Below are 18,576 nucleotides of genomic sequence, written 5' to 3' on the forward strand. Positions count from 1 at the left end.
GAATTGAAGTTTGGGACTCAACACAGTAACCAGTACATACAGAAATCATAATCAACCTCTTTTTAGTTTTCTATTTCATGAATGTGTGTCATAGCCTTCGTCTCTTGTGTGATATCCTGGCAAGTACCTTGTAGTGATGCCACCGCCGAACACAGCAAAAGTAGAAAACAGGCCACAGTGGTCAGTCAAGCTGTGAGGATTTACTGTTCACTGGCAAACTTGGAAAATGCTAGTTTGATAGCTAACACAGTAATGATGCTTGTACTGCAGGCGTGGCTGACACTGTTTCTGTTTCAGATGAACCAGAATCTTGACATTTGGCACAATTGCTTTTTATGGATTACTCTCAGCTAAAGATTTGGAGCTGCTGAATTGTAGCAAATTGTCTGCAGTCTGAAAACATTACTCTTCCATCTATTTAACCTGCATGTAATACTTCTTTTTCTACCTGACTAGTATATGAGGTGTTTTCTCTCTTTAGATCTACACTATCTAAAAATTCCCAACAAAATTTAAAGCAACAGGTGTTATTTTCTGATTAAAATCATTGCAGAAAAAGTTACTGGACAGTCATAAAAACTTTTATCTTTGAATAGAACCATTTGGAAAGATCTGTGTCTATGCTTACATACTACAGACCTTAGCAGTATTGCTACATTTAGGCTAATATAAAGCATTCTGTCACATCAGTGCATCTCTACAGATCCTAGTTTCTTCTTCAGAATCTCATCTTTCAATAAAAGAGAAAAAAAACCCCACACAGTCTCTAGCTGTTCTACTCACAAAGAAATCCTAAAAAAATATAAACCTAGAGTAACCGTTGAAGGTATAGCTGTGAGTCTGCAGAGAGTCTGAAGCAGCAACAGGTGAGCTGATCCCATATAGCTGCATAGATGTTGAATGCCTCATGACCATAATTTAAGTACCTACCCCCAACCAGTTCCCAGACTATACCAAAGCATGTCTCTTGCCATGCTAACCTGAAGCAGTGGGATGGATGTATATGCGGGAAGAAGGTTTGTTAGGCATGAGCATAGAAATCCCTTCCACCAGGCTGTACAGAACAGCAGTGGGTCATGTCTACAGTTACTCTGCTCCCTGGCATCCTTGAGAGCAGTCACTGAAGGATCCAGGTCTTTCCTACTGATTTCTTATCAGACACAGAGAAAGAGAATATTCTGTTTTCTATATCCATAATGGACAAAATGGGAAACCATAGGTATAGACTGCCAGAAAGGAGTTTTGGGGAAGCATCCTAACAGTAATCCCAGTAATCTCTTGGGAAGGCTCTGGATCCTCCATTAAAGAAGGCATCTCCTGGGATGGAGAGGTGGATGAGATGAACTCTCTTCCAGCCCTGTTTCTTACAATTAGGAAATCCTCTCTGCAATCGTCTATCATGGACTCATTAATCCCTGCATGCACAGTGCAGTGGAACAGCATATACCCTCTGTTGTCTTTAGCTATAGTCACAGAAGGGGAAATAGATTTTGGTCTAATTATCTTGATGTTAGTGTTGTGAAAGTTTCCATAACATGCAATAAAGCCTGTTTTGCTGGGGGCCAGATGCTCCTTTGTCCTTACTGAAGTGGAGTAGAATCCAGCTTGAGCCGAGCACAGGAGAAAAAAGAGGGGAACAATGCCTCTGCAATGTGGTTTTGCAAAACTACCACAGAATTGCTGCTTCTTAAATCCTGGGGGACTGTACTGGAGCAGTGTAATATTGTATATTCATCACAGGCAGAGCATAAGAAGCTAGATAAACAGCAGACACAAAGCTTCTAGGAGGGACAGACCAGGGACTATTTGTGGTAGCTGTAGTGTTCTGGGGTTCTGGGCCCACGGTTATTGTTACTGGTGTCAACAGGAGAGCACCAAGGGAAGCACAGTAGCATGAAAGCCATGTTTGCTGACAGGGAAAGTACCTGCTGAACTCTGTACCATGAGGTTTCATCTTTTCTGCTGTGCTTGGACATAGAGTCATTCATGCGACTCACATGTGGCTCCTTAATTCATTCAGGGTTTTCTTGTATTACGGCTAGTTCTTTCTTAAAAGGAAGGTATTTCATATCCAATGGATTTGGGACCTTTTTAAATCTTGTGATGTTTTCTAAGAGTGTAGTGGGCCCTGCTCTAGGATTTTCCACATGACAAATGAATCCAAAATATTACCATTTATTTAGAAAAACTAACAGAATCATTGCTTAATTCATATGGACAAGCAAACACCTCTTCTGCTGGGCTGCTTTACTAAGAATAACAAATTGGCTAATGTTTTTAAAGTATCAGAAGAGAAACTTCAGGTGTTATTTACCTGCAAAGAGGTTCTACAAGGTCCTTGTCAAGAAAATCATGATCTTTCTTTACTGCAGCAATATCAATGGGAAACTGGGAATCTATAAAAGGAGACACAATATTAAGACAAGTGCTTGCTATTCAGCTGAAAATACATTGTCTACATCTAAAATGCTTTGCAACTGTTTAGTCACTGAAATGCAGTATGACCCCTTTTACTCGGGCCTGATTCCCTTCCATATCTGTGCCATATCTGTGACCCTTTCAGTTACTGCATTTTTTTCTTTTGGAAGTTGAACATCTTGTGCACCAAAGAGACAGCAACATCATGTCACTTTTGCTTTAATAAGATATTAAATTATTAGCTGTTCTTTCTACTGTCTAGAACAAAAGAATGAGATCAGAAAATTACCAGCACACTTTCACTATCCACATGGGCAACAAAGTTCTCTGTTCCCATCACTGTGACTTAATGAATTATTTGCTATACAGACTTTTCCCATGAAGCAGAAATGTTTTGAGCTTTTTGTTTTTAATACAACCCCCAACAACAATGATTTCAAAAAAAGTGTTACTCAAATAAGAGACACAAAGAAATGAGCTCACTTAAAGCCAGATTAGCATGCTGGAAGCTGACATTTGCAGTGACAAGTGAGGCGACTGCCACACATGAGTGGGCTCCAGGGCAGTGGGAGGGATTTCAGTGTTGCGGCTGCCCCCCAGGTTGCTCTGCAATGCTCAGGTGCCGCAGCAGGAAATGGGGATGCAAGAACTGCGGCCACCATCTTCGGACACCAGGGCTTACCGTTTACATAACAGATGCCTGCAAAAGCGACCTTGTGTTCAGAGACGCAGACTGCCTAGAGTGCACATTGACTGCAAGGGAGCTGTGGGAGCACAGCACCTGCGAGCCCGGAGGGAGACAGTTAGTAAGCCTTGCTGGAGCTCAGCAGGCTGTTGGGAGCCTCGGATGAAGCCCAGGCATCGTGCTCCCTGACACTTTCGGGTCCCCAAGGGTGGATCGACAATGCCTGCATTGGCTCTCCACAGAACTGGCTCCGATCTGCAAGGTTTCGTGGCTATTGCTCCCTGCCAGCGTAGCTGTGCTGCCTCCAGACCCACGCTGACCCTGGAAGCAGCCCAGCGGGTTTGGCAGAGCTGCACATAGGCTAATAAGCCCTAGCGGGCCTGAGCTGGCTGTATATCTCTGGCAGAGATAATCTGCAGTGTGGAAAAATGAGGATCAGCTACAGTTTCCCTCTCAGCACTGAGCTGAGAGGAGTAGAAAAAAACAGTCTCAGTCCCCAAACTGCTCCTGAATGCAGCAGCAGGGTAAGCAGCCCCTGCTTATCTGAGCATGACTTTTCAACCACTCACTCCAGAAACAAAAAAGCAGGGGAAATGGCTGGAGGGAAGAATCCATACTTGTTCCCAGAACTGAAAATTTTGGGACAGTGATTTGACACCCATTTGCTTTGAGCTAACACCAAAATATTTGCTTTTCTTGCTTTGCAGTGAGAGGAGAACGAATGAAAGCACAGCTCAAATGATTCACTTCTAATATCTTTGCAGAGTATTAATATTTTCAATCTTATTTTAGACACAGTTCAGGAGATTTTAAAAAAGAGACCTATGTATTTGGATTTTTTGTATTTGTTTTTGCTAATTGTTGAGGTTTACACAAACTATGTCCCCCTGCTTTCTTCCACAGCTGTGAGGACTAGAGTCTTACTTTTCCTTAGGCATTCATGTGACTCCGGCAGCTGAGGCTTTGTGAAAGCAGCCCACCATTGCAATACTTTCAGTCAAATGTAGTGCTGCCAGACTGTAAGCTCTCCTGGCAAGGGCACAATGCACTTTCAGTACTTCAGAAATAGGAGAAAAACCTACTTACCTTCGTAGAACTGAGCATATTGGGGAAATCCAGCTGCACGTAACCAGTCACACGCTTCCTTTGCTTCGATTTCTGAGGAGAAAGAGAAGAGCAAAAAGTTCACACTTTGTCATTTTGCATTAGAAGCTCTTTTAATTGCAAGGAAACAGCAGAGACTTGGTAATAGCTGTTAGCTACTTAAAAGCACTGTCATCATTCAGCAGCAATTGTCGATAGCATCAGGAAACAAAATATACATCCCTCAAAGAAACCCACTTGTCTCTGGGGGACGCTGGGTTGTCCAGCTGTTTGGTGACTGAGACAAAATGATAACCATCTCCACGTGGAAGGAGAACTGCTTAGCCAGGCTGAGGCCCTGTGTCCTGTCCTTCCCCAGAACCTTACTGAAAGGACTTTGCACAGTGGAAGCTGTTAGGACGAAGTGAGGAGGTAGCAGGGTGGAAATGGGAAGACAGAGGACATGCACTGTGTTTTCTCCTGCTCCAACATTTCTTGGAGAGAATAATCAGTACAGACATAGAGGGATATCATCTTTACGCTGTCCCCAAAGAGGACTGGAAGCCAGTGAAAGCTCAGCCAGGAATACCCCTGTGTAGGTATAATGCTACTGAAGGGACAACTGTGAAGGCAGGATGCCCTTCCCTCCCTTTAGCTACTTAAGGCAGTTATCTGGACTCCCTCTACAGTCAAAGGAGAGAGAGTTACCACCACAGGGTGATTCATTTCACCTTAAGATATCTGGAATAGGTGGGATAAATCACATACTGAAAATGCTTTTCTCTTGTGACTGCTAACAAAGAAAGGATAAACAGCTACAGGTATGTCTATGCAGCTAACTAAAATACAGACAAGCAGTAGCTTCAAGCACTGGACCACAGATCACTCACTGTTTTTAAACGTTAGTCCACTTTCAAGCCTGTTTTGGGCTGTTTCATCTATCTCTCCACAAGACAAATCTTTCCCTGAGAAGGCCAGTACTAAGCAGTGGGGCGATGAACCAATCTGCATCACCTTGTCCCTGGCTCGCCGTGATTTATAAGTATAGGTGTAGTTTATGCTGGACAAGATTTCTACTTTTAAACAGTCTTCACTGAGTAAGATGTCTCCTACTCCAATAGAAGAGGTGGGGGAATCATCAGCTGGACAAGAAAATAGTCCCTCCTTATTTTGGGGTTGGCAGGTGAGAATGGGGAAAGGAAGAAAATCCTGTCCCACAGGGGGGCTACATGAGACCCTGCTCCCAAAGATTTTTGCATAGGAGAGGCAGATCGAGCCTGTTCAAATACTAATCAGCAGTAAATAAATGGCAGCTACATAAAAACAGAGAATAAATTTTCAGGTCTCTCCAGTGAAACAGACTTTGTGCATTTCTACAGTCACACACATGGTTAGTCCCCTGAATGCTGAGATGACCTATGTGTGTTGACAGTGGGGTCACTCAATTTTTACCAAGCTCCATGGGCTAATTCTACAGAGACTCAAAGGCAATGCATCAAGCCCAGCGCTGCCCGGCCAGGCCGGCACCCACATTGCCTTCATGATGGGGACTCGTGGGTTGTAGCTGCTCCCAGGGTGACTGGAAGAACAATGAAAAATAGAGATCATCCACAAAAACATGGATTGTTGGTGAAATCAGGACAACATCACAACATTTCCATGCTGTCCAAGTATAGATTAGGGTCTGCCTTTTGAAGAGTCCTAATTTACATGATTAAAGCCAAAATGTGCATGTGCATTTCTTATATTTGCAAAATCTGCATGTATATCAGCTAAGGAATAGTTTGTATGTGCTGAAGAAAGCAGACATTTAAGTTCCTTATTATTCAACCTGAATGAACCAATGAAAGGTTTTGGCACGTTTGTAATTGTAAAATCTAGGCAGCCATAATACAAAACCCTAAACATAGAACAAGCAATGGAACTAGAAAAAGACAAACAGACTCGCTTGCTCTTCTGCATGTTCTGCCTTGTATGCAAAAATCCCAGCTGTAAATTTGTTATGCTAAAATGCATTTTTAGAGATATGAGATGCTGGCATGAATTCTCCCCCATGTAATTCCATTCAGATCACTCATTATTCCCTAATGACTTTACCCACTGAAGCTCACTATAAAGCCTGCTTTGAATATACCCTACAGTATGTGACCCATACACCTTTCTGCCCCTCTGAATACTGAATCACACCAGCAAATTTTGTTACAGAAATAAAAATTCAGAATATAGGTCTACTTATCAAAAGCACAATTTCCCAAAGACAATTAGACAGCCAGTAACAGCTCGGTGATGGCTACAATCATTAGCAGTGCTGAAAAGGATTTACCACCAGGTCTTCATTTGCTCTGACATTACTTCATGCCAAGGCCAAAAAAGGAGTATGAAAGTACATTCAGTTCTTAACACCGCACAAAAGAATGAGCAGCTTACATAAAACGTGGCTCTAACTACTACACATCTGTGTGCTGAAAGCACATCTCTATTATGTTCCAGTGAGACTGAATATTTTTATTAAATGCTTGCAAAAAAGACAAGTCTTTGTACTTTTGCTTTTGCTTAATTCAATCTCATGAAACACAGATGAATTGATCCTATTTCAAAATGTAATTTACAACTCATAACAGCTGTGCATTCTAGCTTCATCTGGCCTGGAAGCACAACTAACAGAGGCTGTGGGTGATGGAGAATGCTACTACTTAATGCTCTTATATGCTTATCATATTTCAGTGTGTTTTTCAGTTGGCTGCTCAAATCAGAGATTGCTAAGAAATCTTCCTGAAGCCCAAGTGAGACCTAAAAATCTCAGCTTGCAATGGGTGAATAATTGCAAGGAACAACTAAGGAAGTAAATCTCACCCCTTTTTTGCTGTTGTTGTTCAAAGACTGTTCATAACATACTACAACTCTCTTAAGCTTATCCATTACTCAAAATGATTGTCAGACTAACTCTGGCTTCAAATCTTTGGCTCTAGCTCATACATGAAGGCATCTATTGCGAGTATTCTCATTTTCTGAACTATCACCTAAAACAAACAGATTCAGCCTCAAACAAGATTTGCTAAATCAGCCACTGGGACACTGGATCTCAGACATGTATCAGTGGGACAATTTCTCTCCCTTCTCTCTATTTTCTTTTTGGTCTTTTTAAGAGGACAGCAGAAGGATAGAAATATAATGTGCTATTGACTCAGCCCAAAATATGATTTTGCTCATAGCAGTCTGTTTCTACTGGTTAAAGGCACCTGTTCCAGCTATTATGGGCACAACCAAGTATTTACTCCTCAGCAGAGATGGAAGGTGATTTCTGCTATCTCACTCTGGGCATGTAAGCCAAGTTATAGTTCAGAATGCAATACATTTTTTTTCATTACTGGATATTTTAATGCTTAAAGTATAATTTTAGATGCTTAATTTAACATTTGCCTTCAGTGTATATACTGGATACTGTATATATACTGTATATAACACAGGTGTAAGAACCAGCCTACAGCAGCTGCACTATCGTCATGAGGCAAGCAGGCTACTGGGGACAACCAAAGTTAGGACCAAAAAAGAGGAAGGAATCTCTGGGACTGCAAGAATAAAAACTCACAACCCATCCATGAGAGCAAATTGTATTTCCAAAAGGCATTAAAGGTTCAGGAGATTGTGGGTGCTTTTTAGAAATAAAGCCAGTAGCTTGTCTCAGTTTCTGTAACAGGGACTGGATTCTTTCCAAAGGTTTGTTTCTCCTCAAGAAAACCTACTCATGTGAGAATATTGAACTTTTCAACACTGTACGGCTATTCCTGAAGGGAAAAAGCAGGTGAGTTACATGAATTGCAATCTGCAATACAAAAAGGTGTGCCTGCTGCCTCCTTGAGAAGAAAGTACTGCAGAAGTCAGGCAGAAAATCTTAGGAGAACAACTGGAAGTGACCGACTGAGGAAAAACTCACCCTGGGACCTGTCTATTTTTTAAGCTGAGAAACCAGGCGTTCCAGGACACAGTCCTGCAAAAACATGTAAAGCTGCTTGTGTTTGCAGATGGCTCCCCAGAACAGAGAGGGCCTGTCATGCTGAGAAGAGTGATGTGAGAGAGGAAATGGCTCCCTGTTTTGAGTTTTATAGCTGGCAGGAGCTAGAGCTTCTCCCAGATGCATGCTTCCCCCCTGCCCACCTATTGGCAGTGTCCGCCTCTGAGACAGCTTCTCCAGACTCTTGTTTAGGGCATCTGGGAAGGCGAAATTCTGGTGTGGCCTGACCAAAAGGCTGCTGACCCTCGTGTATCTGATGACTGGCTCATGTGTAGGCACTGCTAGCCTGCTCTATTGTCTGAAAAAAGTCATGGATAATTTACTTAGCTGCTTTCCACTTGCTCGAGCAGCAGTTAATGATAATCATTAATTATTAAGGCTAGATAATAACTCAGTTGCAAATATTGACAAGTGTCAGTATGTCTAACGGCACTGGAGTTCTCAGGGATTTTTCAGTTTTTAGTTGAAATAATCATGTGGCTTGACAGGAAACAAGTTTCTCTTTTCCACTTCCCTTCTCCACCAGTAACAGGTTCTTACTGAGGCTCATATCCTCAAAAGTCCTTCAGCAACATTTCTGAGGAGATCAGGGGTACTTCATGGTCACCTGCACCCCTGTCATGTATCAGCTTTTGCCAGGAGGTACGTACAAAGCTACCTATGCACAGATGTTTCTTTAGAGCTATGGAGCTACCTCAGGTCTTGCCTCCAAGGCCCCCAAGAAGTTCCCTGCTTGCTTCACCAGAACTTTTCGGTGCACATGTACAAGCAGGAACCTCAAACTTTGTCACCTCTTTAATCAGCCAAATCACTGGATTTTTTTCCTACAGCACTGTTTCTCAGTCTTTCCTCTTGAAGTTGTCACTCTGTATATTAAATTAAATGCTTATCAGAGACACTGTTGCTGTAGCCCAAGTATGTATCGCACAGTAGAGATTGAAATGCAAATCTCTGATCCTACACTTTTTATTTAAGAAAGTTAAGTAGATTAAAATAAGGAGGGAGAGATTCACCCAGCAAACTTCACAGGTGGTCAGAGTACAGCTGGAATATGTCTTCAAGTCCGTGCTTAACATTAAGCAGGTTTGAATTTGTCTCCCACGTGTCAAGTGAGCACTCTGGATATGCTGGGGCTGGAGTGGAGAGGGCTGCTCGCAGTCTTACTTTCTCATTACTTTTTCTGATTCTTCACAAACTGCTTCAGTGGTGCCCAGCACCAGAGGAAGATTCACATTTTAAGATCCCAAGTGGGATCTGTGACTACAGCGGTAAGCTTTTTGACACCCTGGGCATATTTTGGTGAACCCATTTTTTAGCTACAGAGAATGCTTGGTTTACCTTCTGATCAGATCCCTTTCCCAGTCCACTTTACCACTTGTGCTGGTGGTGGATTAGCAAGCCGATCCCTGTCATCCAGGGGTCCTGTTTAGTCCACATAAACTGCATTTTAATGAGCGCATTCTCTGAAACAAAGAAAACTAAACCACTGGGACAGTCCTTCTTCACATGAAAGGAAGCAGCAGAACTGTCTAAGAAGTTGTTTTGGGGGATATTATTCTGTCAAGAAAAATTCATATAAGTAAATTTATTTTCTAGCACAGGACCATATCACTGTCCATGAATATCATGGACACATATCACTGTAAGATCTAGTTACTACCGTCTTTTCCCTTTTTCTGTCTAGACATTGTAACTCTTATCTTGTTTCTGCCTTTCCAGTCTTTCTTGTTCTGTCTCTTCTATCTTCTGTTTTGTTGATTCTACTTTTTTCTACTATAACTTTATTTAAGATTCAGATGTCCCTTTGCACAATGAAGTGAAAGAAATAACAGCTAGAATAAATAAGGTACATAATTACCTCATCTATTGCATTTATGTCAATTTTATGTTTGATAACCTTTATTCTTCATCTTTCTGTAACAAATGGCTGTGTATGCTCTCCTTTATATCCCCACTATATTGCACACCATTTAAATCTAACTTTACTAGATTTAAGATAAAATATCTGGGAGTGTTAGTGAAAATGATTAATCAAGTCATTGGAAAGGACTATTTTCCTGTGCAGCCAGGCCAGTAAGCTCTGATGGCAGATACAAGCTGGTCTATTAGGCAGAACAGGATTCACTTTACCAAGTGTTACTTGGAAGTAGAGTAATAACTTGGTTGCAGTTCATAGGGTTTGGACTTGGTTAGTTTGGTGCTATGCTTTACATTAACTTTTGATCCTTGTCTTACTCTCTCCTTCAAGAGGAGGAAAATTGTTGGGAGGACAGAGTTTGCACTGCAGCTTCCAGAACAATATCTACCTTGCGTTTTAAGGTCAGTTTGGAGATTCAGCTTGACCTTGGGTTTAATAACACCCTTTACTCTCAGGAGCCCATGTGGACCTCTGTTAAGGGTGAACCAGAGAGCACTTCTGAGAAGGAAACCTTGACAATATCTTGTACCTGAGACACACTCAAGGCAGCTGCATGCATGTGTGGGTGAGCTTCAGTCTTGCCTAGACAATCTTTGTGTTTGTCCTATAGTCCTGTCATGCCACCAACAAGCCATGTCACCACCCTGACGTGTTTCTACAGGAGCCTTAGTGAGGGCAGATAGGGTTTGTAGGAAAGCTGAGTTCAGGCTGCAGTTGTATTAAAACAGGTCCAGGAAGTTCCAGCTTGTTCTTGCAGCCCTGGTACCAGTCTAAGATATTTTAGTGTCCCCCCCATTATCCTCCTACTCCTACATCTCATACTCTTCAAGATATTTATCCATGTAACTATTATTCTTATTTTACAGATGATGATCTAAAGCACAGAGGCCCAGACAGAAAATTTTTTAAAAGTGCATAGGAAGGTTAGAGACAACGTTGGCAGGAACTAGGTGCCTGACTCATTTAGCTGCCTATAAAAATATGACTATGTCACTCCTCAAGTACTAATACCCTTAGAAATCTGGTGTAGAGAGACCAATGCCAAATTTCTGAAGCTCTTAGACACCTAAACTATCACTCCGTTGTCACCCAGACATTACCTAACCCTAAAGGTTGATGGGTTTCCTTCGAATGGCTTTGCAAAGCTACTTCAGAGCTAAGAAATGAACCCTTCTATAGGGTTTAGGTGCTAAACTGTAATGAATAGGAACATATTTATAAAAATGTGAACAGGTGGCATTCCAAGGTCATGTAAGAAATTCACAGCAAAACAGAGCCTCACACCTATAGCTTGCAAGGCATAGATTAGAACCCCAAGTACTAGATTATCCACTCTCTGCACTACTGCAGGCAGTATGCTGTAGATCATGGAAAAATATAAAGTTTCTCATGTTCCCTATGGGAAATGTCCCATGCAATTTAATAGATACAAGTTTCTGCAACATTTTCAGTTGCATTATACCCACCAGAATTATTTAAAAGGGAAAATTCTTGAATTTTATTTATAAGATGGTATAAATTTTTGTGCAAAGGATACTAGTGTCTCTGAAATTATTTAGACTTTTAGCATAATTTCCACAGAACTCCATTTAAACGAAAGCTTTTAGATAGTACTCTAATGGTTTACTTTACTTCCTTCTATTCTGTAGGACTTTTCCTGAATAACTCCAATAATAACACAAAGGTAACTACGCAGTGCACCCATAAAATTTCCATTTATAGTACAGGTCTATCATAGATAAAATAAAACATAAGCATACAACAAATTTATATTATTTTACTATACTATGGTGCATACTCTTCAATAAATCCAGATAATAAGGTTTTCAAAGGTGGGATTTCATTGGAATTATTTTATACCATGCTGTATAATTACTATTAGAGACAGGGTTATGTTTTGCAAGCAAAAAACAAATAAAGCTGTCAAAGCATTATTTTAATAGACCTTAAGCTTTTGCAGAATACTGTGGTACCAGTAATAATACAATAAAATATGGACCTTTTAAACTACTGTGGCTGAAAATAATTCAAACAACAATAGAAAAAAGATCTTTTCAAGCTCATGAGCAGTTTCTTTATATGTAGCTCTTTCCACTTCATGTATAATAGTCAGATGATATCCATTCATGCTTTTGATTTCTTAGAGAGGTTGCAAGTGAGAATCAAGATTATTTATGGACATGAAAAAAATCTCATATGGTGAGAGATGAAAAAATTCGGACTGTTTACCTTGGAGACCAGATGAATAAGGAAGGGTTATGATAAAAGGATGCAAAATAATGGGTAATATAAAAATAGGAAATTGGAAATGCCTATTCTCTTTGCCTTGCAGCACACGGACAGGGAGATTAATGAAAAAGGAGGAATGAAAAAGAAAGAAAGCAATCTGAACTGGTAAAGAAAATATGTTTTTTACACAATCTATAAAATTCATTGCCAAAGGACAGTGGGATCAGGAGATGAGTGGGCTTAAAACTGAGCTGGAGTTTTATCTGACTACTTGGTGCTAACACCATAGATTTGGAAAAGGATGCATCATTGTCCAGAGTGGGAGAACAGAAACCAAACTACTGACAGTGTTAAGAGATTTTTTTTTCTTCTGATTTCATAAATCCTTATACAGCTTTTCCTCTTGAGCAACTGACGTCTCCAGCGCTCAGACATAATCTGGGACTATATAAAATACTTTTTTGACCCCCTATGACAATTCTTTTGTTTCTTATGGTAACCAAATTCTCCACAGTCCAGCTGGGACACTTCTGCTCATCAGTCTTTTATCTTGAGCTTGGCTGCATCTCCCAAGACAAAAGATGTGTTCTTCCGGCCAGGAGTTAGGAACTTTACTCCCCTTTGGGTGAAGGGATTATGCTTAATTCTTTTCCTAAATTAATGGGATACTGGTAAAACTGCTAGACCTGAGATTTATAGCAGGTTCACCAGGCATGAAACTCTACGGATCTGGGAATACTGTGTCTATATCTAGATCTCATCAGCGCAAGGAACATAGCACAATGTTTTCACTCATGCTAACATGAAGGAAGCTGCACAAATAGCACAACAGGAAAAACACTAACAGCTTGCAGTGTAGAAAAGATCTTTGTATAATGCGCTACACGACTCTTTAAATTAAGAGGTGACTTGCAGGGGCTATTAAAGCAGGAAGCAGAACAAGCCAGCAGGGACACAGGCATACACAAAGACCTCAGGAACAAGAAATAACCTGAGGGAGTCCCATTCAGTGTAATTACCCTCCCTTCCAGGCAGACATCAGTGCCTTTAAGAGTCTTTAGTCTTAAATCGGTTCCCCAGGGAATTCTCCCATGATGTGGATTTCTAAGTAGACTTGCTGTGCTGAGATACTGGGGTGGGATGCTCAGCACAGTCAGGCACCTAAGTACTGTGGGAATGTAATGAGACTTGGACAGTAAGTTCTCTTAATATTTGAAAGTCTTAAGACATAACATTAATAATCAGGAAAGATTTATAATAGAGAAAACAGATGGTGGAAAGTCAGATCCACTTTATGTGGTTCAGCTACATAATATAAACAAGAGATTCAGGTCTTCCTTTGAGTTTCTTCTCCATGTCTTTGATTGCTGGTTATCATCATGATCATCTGTATTTACTGATGATTTCACTTTCTCCTTATCTTTCTATATCTTCAGCCCCAAAGTCACTTAAAACTAACTCTATGCCCTCCATTTCTCTAATATTTTTGCTCCCCAATCTCCCACAGGTCCACTCAGTTTATGCATTCTTACTCAATGCTAGATTTTTTTTTTCCTTTTTTTTTTTTGTCATCTTTCTTTTACATTCCTAATTCAGGACTTTAAATGCCTTCTAACCCAAAAAATCTCTCCCTATCTTCAAGCATCACTTCGAAAGCACTTTTCTTCTTAGCTCACAATTGATTTGTACAATGCAGCACTTTGTGATGACACTAATAAAACAATAGCTTGCATCCCACATCTCATCTCGAGGCACTTTAAACGGTTATAAAAACTGATGTGAAAGTTATATATAGGGATCACTTCATCCCTGGGTGAAATGCAGCTGCATTAGGATGAAATGTGGCAGCTGCATAAAAGAACGCTGCAGCAGTTTATGACAAGAAACAAGAAGAATACTTTATCCAGCTGAAACTACAAAGGGGATTTATGAGATAGATAAAATTCAAATAATATATATATATAGGGAGCTGACAAGGACACCAGGCCCTCCTCCCTCTAGTCTGAGGGAAAGTACGCTGGTATTGCTAATGGCCAGAAATGATTAAAAGCTCAGGTCCCTTCGTCACCCCCCCTAAGTAGGATTTATATTCCTTTTATTGACTTCTGACAGCATCCATGAGTATTGGTTCAGCACAGATTTAGAGACCAGAGTAACACCTGCTCATTCACCAGTATTACCCTGCCCATCCCATCTATTGGGCCTGCCAATCAAACAGCTGCCAAATGCTATTGACTTGAGAAATAACAGGGCATTGATACATAATTGTGCATGAGTACTGTACATCCACTGAAAAATGTGCTTGGAAAAAGGTATGGAAACTGTGAGTCTTTAAGGACGCTAATATAAATTATATTGTATTTTTAATGTGGAAGGAATATTATCAAATAGGTAGAGAAGGGGTAACAGTCACGTCTCTTGGGAACTACTCCAAAACTTGCAGTGACTCAGTGTGACTATAGGCCAAATTTTGAAAGCAGCCTCTCATTTTATGAGTTTCTGCCTTTGGCTTCCCAAGTTAAGAGATAAAGGCTGCATCTAAACTTCTATGCAGAATAGTCAGAGAGTGGCCTGAAGACCAAAATAGCTGCTGAGCTCATATTTAAAAGGGAAATTTTGAGTGCAGCTGGTGTTTAGAACACCTTCGAGCACATGCCCACTTGCCACCCAGATGTGCTGTAAAGCAATTTTTATAGCATACCAGTGATATTGCCGTAACTAATAGACATTAATAATGAGTCAGCAAAAGATTGTATCTATATGCACCTACGTATATGCATACTATGTATCTTCTAATGGATCATTATTTTTGAAGAGTGAAAAAGCAAGTGAGTGGTTTATATTAGGAAAAGTACAAAAACAACCTCAAGCTGACCCAACAGTGAGGAGGAAGAAATCTCCACCGGCAACATCATACTTCTCCTGGTGCAGAACTTCAGATGAAGACTTGCTGAAAGCTCCTCTACACCCCTTTCCTTCCTGAGGAAGACTAGCATCATTGATTTTAGGACTCAGGGAGTCATAGGAAGGGTGAGCATAATGTCAAGGAGAGGGGTAGATAATAGGAAGTATATGTGTATTAGTTCCAACTATACTGCTTTCAGGAACTAGGCATAGCTGAACACTTTGAACTAGGAGTGTTATCATCTTTATTATTGGGCTAATACTAACTCTTTGATTAGATTGCTAATATTTCAGTGACCCTAGCAGTAAATTCGTGGATCCATATACAATATATATTTCTTCAGTCCACATAAAGTGTGTGAGGTGTTTGCTCTGGTACTATGCCCTTGAGACCAGGTTTTAATTTGTATGCAACAGATGGCCTCAGCACTACATGCAGCTTTCAGCTACCCTTTGTCCTTCCAAGGGTCTGAAAAATATCATTTCTTGCAAGGTTAGAGGAGATTTGCAGGCAGCTTTCAAGCTGCCTAAAAGCTGCCCGAGGTCTCTGGAGTGGCCTGACATTCAGAGGGCTCTCAAGAGGGTGTAGTGCTGGTCAGAGCATTAGTTTCAGTTACCATGGGTGCTCATAACTCCTATTAAAGACATAGATCCCTGTCTCTGGAAGTCAGGACATTCAAGCTTAGTGTCCTAAAGTGGAGGCCAAGTCTCAGACTTCAACATCTTGCCTTACTTTTTTCCACAATACCCAATATGGTTTGTGTGCGTGTGGTACTGAAGTTAATTGGTCAAACAATAATTGGAGCTCCTAAAATGAAAGGCGCTAAGAAATGCAGGAAAATGCTTTATGTTATAGTCTGAATGAAAATGAAAACAACCCCCCAAAAGACAGATGTTGTAATAGTAAACTTTCTCCCTGAATTATGCAGATAAGTAGTACAAAACATAATTCCTTATCACTATATTAATTATTGTTTGATTATACCCTTCACATGCTGTAGATGTTCAAATTACATGTGGGTAATCAGATATACATCAGAGAAGCTCTACCTACCCATCTGAGGTGGTCTTCATGCTGTGAATTTAAACACTGAACATTAATATAAAACTAACTCCCTTTGGAGATAATGCTTTGATGTATTAATAAAAAAGACTTCTCAGTTCTTGTTTATCATAAATTAAGATTAAAGCAATTTATTTTGGAGTTCTGAGTGAGATGAGTAATTTATAGTGCTAGGACCATTGATAAGATTCAACACTTAAGGAAGAACTGATGCTCAAGACAGAGGTCCAGGTCCTTGGCTTGTGCATAGTGACTGTAATACTAATTGCTGAGTTCCCAGATGGTGTTATCAGTATTACCTGTTATCAGCTGATCAACACTACCAGTAGATCTGCCTTTAAATCCCACTGTATCTTTATTAGCTGTTTTCTTTAAAAAGCCCATAGGGAAAGAGGTTCTGCATATTTCTTCTTAAAAAAAGCAAACCCCAAACAGCAGAATGTCCATAGTTCACAAAATCTGGAAGAAGCTGTGATCTACATACAGTCCAATAACAGCAATAGCAGACCCTCTTGACTTTTTCTCCAGGTCACAACCATATTGTAATTATTATCATTAGAGTATATCAACATTATTAACATTTCATCATGCCTCAAGACTGTTGGTGAAGAATAATTTATAAAATGACAGTTAACTTAATTAGTGAATATCCACTTTTTTTTTCATTTCTGAGAGGATTAAACATCAAGCATCCATATCTGTTTAACACTTGTTACAGCTGCTATTTATTACAAGAATATCACTAATGAGAGCTTCCAGGGTGTCTTCTTACCACTACTGTATGAAGAAATGAAAAATCAGTAAATATGAAGCAGAATCTATTTATTTTTTAACTGAACATTCTGAACTTGATCCATCTTCCTTTTTGGAGTTAGACTGAACCTATGTAAGCATAAGATGTGATGCGATGCGATCTAAGTTGGCTCTGCCATGAGCTAGGGTGGACCAGAGGCCCCTTCCAGCCTATACTATCCTACGGCTCTATTACATTTTTTAATTATTATTTCATGTGATTGGAGAAATAGCAGGTGTTCATGTAAAATGCTAGCAAGAACTAAATTTTACACCTTGCTTTGACTGTACAGCGCTGTTAAAATAGTGGAGTCACACTAGTGTTTGTTTCACTGAGCTCTCATCCAGAGCTCTTAACTACATGACTGTGCAGTGATCTTAACAGAATCATGAGGAACAACAAAAAGATTAAAGGATGCAGTTACTTGCTTACTAAAAAAGAAAAATCTTTCCTCACTGTCTTCACAAAGACATCCATTTTCAAGAAGGTGCCATACAAAAGCTTTTCTCAAACACAAAAACAGTACGAAATGTGGAAAAGTCAAACTAAAGGTTCTGTTTTACAGTAGCAGTATAGCTACTGTTCAGACAGCTGGACAGTTTTCATCATCCATCCCATGATAGGTGCTTTGTTTAATTTTATTGAATAGATATAATTAACTTAATATCAAAATGGTGAATTCAAAGGCCAGAATTTTAAGGATATTTAAATTTTCTAACTGGTAGGCTGCAGATCTTCAAAGATACTTGAAGTATTTAACTCTCATTTGCCTCCTCAAGCACCTACGCATCTTTGATTTTAATTCATCTGATCCTGCCATTCTAATACCAGGTGGCTACAGAAATGATAAATTAGGATTGTAAGAGTTGGTTATTCTGCACACTTTGGAACATATGCATCTAAACGCACTTAGAAGACACAAAGAGACGATTATAGAGCAGAACGACTTTACTACTCAACTGAAACAGCTTTGATATCTGAACTAAAATGCTTCCAGAAATTTTCTTCACAAAAAACATAGTTTTCTTTTGGTCAGTTCCCTTTGCAATGAAAGCTGCACTTCATACACAGGAACATACAGAAATCACACTAAAGCAATTTCTACATGATAGCTGTACATAAACATTTATTCATCCATATTGGAGGGAAGAAGGAACAGACAATTTGGCTATCTTAGTATAGTTATTATTTTTAGCATTTTGGCTGAGGTCTCTAGTCTCCTTTCCATACATTTTTTTAGAGAAGGCAGTGGGGGGGTTATATGCTCCTTCAAGTAGAGAACAGACTCTTAATGTACTGAAAATATAGGTTTTCCATTCTGCAGCTCACCTGGCTCCACTTCCAGCTACTAAAACAATAGTACAAAGTAACTGTTCCCGATAATACAAAATTCTGCTATAGCAGAAATAACACTGGGTATCTGTAGTACTGACACTTCTCATTTCCTTATCTGTGTTACACCACAGAGCAA

At 40.0% G+C, this 18,576-nt stretch overlaps 1 protein-coding gene across 4 annotated transcripts in view; it reads right to left on the reverse strand.

The window, feature by feature from the left end:
• STARD13 (StAR related lipid transfer domain containing 13) overlaps nt 1–18,576 on the reverse strand; it is a 156,904-nt gene that overhangs the window by 35,034 nt on the left and 103,294 nt on the right. For 2 of the 4 annotated variants that reach the window (XM_067291156.1, XM_013962105.2), the window contains exons 2-3: nt 4,190–4,261; nt 2,315–2,396 (exon numbers count right to left, since the gene is read on the reverse strand). In XM_067291156.1, the coding sequence (XP_067147257.1) occupies nt 2,315–2,396; nt 4,190–4,261 (154 nt within the window). Of the gene's footprint in view, nt 1–2,314; nt 2,397–4,189; nt 4,262–18,576 lie in introns of those variants that run through there. The other 2 variants (XM_067291162.1, XM_067291167.1) reach the window with 1 other exon arrangement.

Source organism: Apteryx mantelli, chromosome 1 (genome assembly GCF_036417845.1).
Source record: "Apteryx mantelli isolate bAptMan1 chromosome 1, bAptMan1.hap1, whole genome shotgun sequence".
NCBI lineage: Eukaryota > Metazoa > Chordata > Aves > Apterygiformes > Apterygidae > Apteryx > Apteryx mantelli.